This window comes from Acipenser ruthenus, unplaced genomic scaffold, assembly GCF_902713425.1.
Source record: "Acipenser ruthenus unplaced genomic scaffold, fAciRut3.2 maternal haplotype, whole genome shotgun sequence".
Taxonomy (NCBI): domain Eukaryota; kingdom Metazoa; phylum Chordata; class Actinopteri; order Acipenseriformes; family Acipenseridae; genus Acipenser; species Acipenser ruthenus.
Window position 1 is genome coordinate 1 of NW_026707384.1, and position 5,863 is coordinate 5,863.

A 5,863-nucleotide genomic window follows, 5' to 3' on the forward strand; every position below is an offset into this window, starting at 1 on the left:
TGTGTCTCAGTGTGTGTGCGTGCCTCTCTCTGCTTTTCCCTTGCATGGTGTCTCTCAGGCAGTGTTCTGGCAGAGTCTTCTCAAAGCGCTCCAGGCTCTCTCTCTCTCTCTCTCTTGTTTTTGTTGTTTTGCTCGGTGCGAGTCCCTCTCTCTTGCAGTGCAGCAGTGCCCTCTGCTGGACAGAGCTGGGATCAGGTATTCTAGGAAAGCACTGTGTGTGTGTGTGTGTGGGTGTGTGTGTGTGGGTGTGTGTGTGTGGGTGTGGGTGTCTGTGTGTGTTCTCCCTGCTCTCCTCTCGGTGCAGTCTTGTCTAACTCTCTCTTGTATCCCAGGTCCCCAGTCTCTGTGTGGGTGTGTGTCTCTGTGTGTGTGGGTGTGTGGGTGTGTGTCTCTGTGTGTGTGTGTGTGTGTGTGTGTTCTCCCTGCTCTCCTCTCGGTACAGTCTTGTCTAACTCTCTCTTGTATCCCAGGTCCCCAGTCTCTGTGAGGACCTGCTGTCCTCGGTTGACCAGCCTCTCAAGATCGCCCGAGACAAGATAGTGGGGAAGGATTACCTGCTGTGTGACTACAACCGAGACGGGGACTCCTACAGGTGAGCCAGGGCACTGCGGCTGCCTGTGTGTCAGTCAGTGCTGCGTGTGTACACTGTCTCTCCTCTCTATACCTTGCTCCCCTCAGTGTCCTCTCTCCCTCTATGTCTCTCCTCTTCTCCTCTCTTCTCTCTCCTCTTCTCTCTGTCTCTCTCTTCTCCCCTCTCCCCTGTCTCTTCTCTCCTCTCCTCTGTCTCTCTGTCTCTCTCCTCTGTCTCTGTCTCTCTCCTCTTCTCTCTGTCTCTCCTCTCTCCTCTCTCTCCCCTCTCCTCTCCTCTCTCAATCTCTCTCTTCTCCCCTTTCCTCTTCTCATCTCCTCTGTCTCTCTCTTCTCTCTCTCCTCTTCTCCCCTCTCTCTCTTCTCCCCTTTCCTCTTCTCATCTCCTCTGTCTCTCTCCTCTTCTCTCCTCTTCTCCCCTCTCCCCTGTCTCTCTCTTTTCTCCTCTCTTCTCTCTCTCCTCTTCTCCCCTTTCCTCTTCTCTCCTCTCTGTCTCTCCTCTTCTCTCTCTCCTCTTCTTCCCTCTCCCCTGTCTCTCTCTTCTCTCCTCTCTTCTCTCCCCTCTCCTCTCCTCTCTCAGTCTCTCTCTTCTCCCCTTTCCTCTCCTCTCCTCTCTGTCTCTCTTCTTCTCTCTCTCCCCTGTCTCTCTCCCCTCTCCTCTCCTCTCTGTCTCTCTCTTCTCTCCTCTCTTCTCTCTCCCCTCTCCTCTCCTCTCCTCTCTCAGTCTCTCTCTTCTCCCCTTTCCTCTCCTCTCTGTCTCTCTTCTTCTCTCTCTCCCCTGTCTCTCTCCCCTCTCCTCTCCTCTCTGTCTCTCTCTTCTCCCCTTTCCTCTCCTCTCCTCTCTCTCTCCTCTTCTCTCTCTCCTCTTCTCCCCTCTCCCCTGTCTCTCTCTTCTCTCCTCTCCTCTCTCTCCCCTCTCCTCTCCTCTCCTCTCTCAGTCTCTCTCTTCTCCCCTTTCCTCTCCTCTCTGTCTCTCTTCTTCTCTCTCTCCCCTGTCTCTCTCCCCTCTCCTCTCCTCTCTGTCTCTCTCTTCTCCCCTTTCCTCTCCTCTCCTCTCTCTCTCCTCTTCTCTCTCTCCTCTTCTCCCCTCTCCCCTGTCTCTCTCTTCTCTCCTCTCCTCTCTCTCTCCTCTCCTCTCCTCTCCTCTCTCAGTCTCTCTCTTCTCCTCTCAGGTCCCCCTGGAGTAATAAGTATGAGCCCCCGATCGATGATGGAGCCATGCCCTCGGCCCGCCTGCGCAAGCTGGAGGTCGAGGCAAACAACGCCTTCGACCAGTACAGAGACCTGTGAGTACCAGTACAAACCAGTACAGACCTGCGAGTACTGTATTGTATTGTTTGGGGCTGCACTGCACTGTATTGTAATGTGTCGTCTGGTCTGCAGGTATTTCGAGGGGGGTGTGTCCTCGGTGTACCTCTGGGATCTGGATCACGGGTTCGCCGGCGTGATTCTCATCAAGAAGGCGGGAGACGGGTCCAAGAAAATCAAGGGCTGTTGGGACTCCATTCACGTGGTGGAGGTGCAGGTGAGAGGGGAGGGGAGACAAGCCAAGAAAATCAAGGGCTGGAGTGATAGTGGAATGGACAGGGGTAGGTTGTGTGCCTGCATGTCTGTGATCGTGTTTCTAACTGTAAACCCTCTCTCTCTCTCTCTCTCTCTCTCTCTCTCTCTCTCTCTCTCTCTCTCTCTCTCGCCCTCTCTCTCTCGCCCTCTTTCTCTCCCTCTCTCTCCCCCTCTCTCGCTCTCTTTCTCTCGCTCTCTCTCTCCTCAGGAGAAGTCCAGCGGCCGCACTGCCCACTACAAGCTGACCTCGACAGTCATGCTGTGGCTACAGACCACCAAGACCGGCTCAGGCACCATGAACCTGGGGGGCAGCCTGACCAGACAGGTACAATACTGACCGCTGGAGCCCCTGCCTGGTCACTGTACTGACTGCTGGAGCCCCTGCCTGGTCACCGTACTGACCGCTGGAGCCCCTTGTCTTATAGCGGGGCCAAGCTCACACTCACACACACACACACACACACACACACACACACACACACACACACACTCACACTGTTTTTATTACTCACTTTGCCAGGGGCGCTGGGCCACTCCCCTCACGAATTCCAAGGTTGTCACAACAAGCCTGGCCAGAGCACTGCCCCCTGCTGTCACTGTGAGGAACTGCGCTGGGAATGGCTGGGCTGGGCTGAGCAGCTCTGTGCTCTGCAGGGACGCCTTGCTAATCTCTGATCTTTTTCTGCTCTGTTTCAGATGGAGAAGGACGAGACAGTCAGTGAGTCGTCTCCTCACATAGCCAACATCGGCCGCCTGGTGGAGGTACGTGGAACTGCAGTCTCATTTCTCTCACACTGTCTGTCTCTCACACACTGTCACACAGGGGAGTTGTGTCGGGGGGGGGGGGTCTCCTGCAAGGGTGTCAGAGGAGATTGTGTGTGTGTGTGTGTGTGTGTCTCTGTTTCTGATTGGTTGAGAGCAGTCCTCATTAACACGCCTCCATTCCATACCTTTGCAGGACATGGAGAATAAGATCCGCAGCACTCTGAATGAGATCTACTTTGGGAAGACCAAGGACATCGTCAATGGGCTGAGGTACACGCCAACCACACGCCATTCACACAGCAAGCACATGACAATCACACGCCATTCACACAGCAAGCACATGCCAACCACACAGCAAGCACATGACAATCACACTCCATTCACACAGCAAGCACATGACAATCACACTCCATTCACACAGCAAGCACATGACAATCACACTCCATTCACACAGCAAGCACATGCCAACCACACAGCAAGCACATGACAATCACACTCCATTCACACAGCAAGCACATGACAATCACACTCCATTCACACAGCAAGCACATGACAATCACACTCCATTCACACAGCAAGCACATGACAATCACACTCCATTCACACGACAATCACATGACAATCACACTCCATTCACAAGCAAGCACATGGCAATCCAAGTCACATGCCAAGCCCATGGCAATCACACGCCATTCACACAGCAAGCACATGGCAATCGCAATCACATGCCAAGCCCATGGCAATCACACGCCATTCACACAGCAAGCACATGGCAATCACACGCATTCACGTGCCAAGCAGTACCTGCTGGGTGAGGGGTCACTGACCAGATATAGAAGACATTTGCAGCCTCCCCCCCTCCCCCATGCAGTCACTCCAGCAGAGAGAGCTAGCTCCCCGTACCCCCTCTCCGAGTTGCTGTGCAGACCTGACCCCTCCCCTCACTTTCATGATTTCTCTTCAGTTTGTCATTGTTTGTTTTTTCTTTCGTCCTCGATCTTGCTGCAGTGAGTCGTTCAGCTCTCTGCATTTCCTAAACTCTGGTTTGTATTCCTCCATCTCACCATCCTTCCTTCTTTTTTCCTTCTTTCCTTCCCCAATCTGGCTCCATTCTTTCCTCCCTCTGTTCCATGCTTTCTCCTCCCTCCCCTCCCCTCTCCCTCTCCCTCTCCCTCTCCCGCCCCTCCCCCTCCCTCAGATCTATCGATTCTTTGCCCGATAATCAAAAGTACAAGCAGCTGCAGCGTGAGCTGTCTCAGGTGCTGACACAGCGGCAGATCTTCGTGCAGCCTGAGAACTAGACAGTGCAGGTACCTCCCGGGCCGTGTGTGTGTGTGTGCGCCCCTCTCCCGCACCCGCACCCTAACCCGGCTCCTCTCTGCTGTGTGTGTGTGTGCCCCCCGCACCCGCACCCTAACCCGGCTCCTCTCTGCTGTGTGTGTGTGCCCCTCGCACCCGCACCCTAACCCGGCTCCTCTCTGCTGTGTGTGTGTGTGTGTGTGTGTGAGAGGCACGGCTGCCCCATCGCTGCTTGAGCTGTTCAGAGTGGAATCATTGCCTGCTCTCATTCTCTCACTCTCTACAGTACAGTCTGCTCTCGCTCTCTACAGTACAGTCTGCTCTCACTCTCACTCTCACTCTCACTCTCACTCTCTCTCTCTACAGTACAGTCTGCTCTCACTCTCTGTATTTATCACATTGTCTTCATTACCGTGTTTTCCTTTGATTTTTCATTTCGGAGGAAGCGTTGTTTTAAATGTCAGGATAGAGCAATGCAGTGGAGGAGCCCGGCTGTGGAGCGGCTGGTGTTGAGCGGGCTTCTAATCCCTCTCTCCCTCTCTCTCTCCCCCTGTCCCTCCCCTCAGGAGCGTACAGACACTGGCAGACAAATCCAAGCAGGAGAACCTCAGGAACGACCTGGTGGAGGCGCTCAAACGCAAACAGCAGAGTTAGAACCCAGCTGCACTCGTCTCTCCCCCCCTCCCCTCTCCCTGTCCAACGCTGCGCACTCTCTCCGTCTCTCTTGAGAGCAGAGATTTCTTTTGTTTAGTTGTTTTTTTAGTCCTGTTCTGTCTGTTATTCGCTCACTCTCAAAGCCATTCACTTTATCCATTTAAAATAAAAAAAACACGAAACACAAACCGTGCAGTAAGTGTTTCTTTTCCCGCGCGGGCCGGCTAACCCTGCAGACTCTCGTTCTTTCATTAGAAGTATTTTGTTTCTTTGATTCAGATGTAATAATGGTACACACTAAACACAGCTGGATGTTTTTTGTGTCGTCTTTTTCTCTCTTGGTTTTTGGTGTAAGTTTCAGAGTTGTACGGAGGTGCGTTCCAGTGATGGAAACGCAGGCTTGTTTTTGTGAAGCGTGTGTCTTTGTAAAGATCTTACAAACCTCAGAGAGATCTCTCTTACTGGAGCCTCCACCATGATAATAATAATGATGATGATGACAATAAAACTCAAAACTGGTCTAAAGCAAACTGGTCTTGTGGATTCTTTAAAGGGAACCCGAGGGCGCTCCTGTTTAAAGGGAACCCGAGGGCGCTCCTGTTTAAAGGGAACCCGAGCGCGCTCTTGTTTAAAGGGAACCCGAGCGCGCGCTCCTGTTTAAAGGGAACCCGAGCGCGCGCTCCTGTTTAAAGGGAACCCGAGCGCGCGCTCCTGTTTAAAGGGAACCCGAGCGCGCGCTCCTGTTTAAAGGGAACCCGAGCGCGCGCTCCTGTTTAAAGGGAACCCGAGCGCGCGCTCCTGTTTAAAGGGAACCCGAGCGCGCGCTCCTGTTTAAAGGGAACCCGAGCGCGCGCTCCTGTTTAAAGGGAACCCGAGGGCGCGCTCCTGTTTAAAGGGAACCCGAGCGCGCGCTCCTGTTTACAGGGAACCCGAGCGCGCGCTCCTGTTTACAGGGAACCCGAGCGCGCTCCTGTTTAAAGGGAACCCGAGCGCG

General features: G+C 53.7%; 1 protein-coding gene across 1 annotated transcript; it reads left to right on the forward strand.

Moving 5' to 3' along the window:
* Positions 1-455: 455 nt before the first annotated feature.
* LOC131725477 (F-actin-capping protein subunit beta-like) lies at positions 456-5,399 on the forward strand (the record flags this gene model as incomplete). Its single annotated transcript, XM_059018714.1, has 7 exons — positions 456-592; positions 1,761-1,874; positions 1,972-2,113; positions 2,360-2,476; positions 2,848-2,913; positions 3,110-3,186; positions 4,782-5,399. Coding segments are annotated over 7 exons (741 nt in total), but the record flags the coding sequence as incomplete, so codon positions are not given.
* Positions 5,400-5,863: the final 464 nt, after the last annotated feature.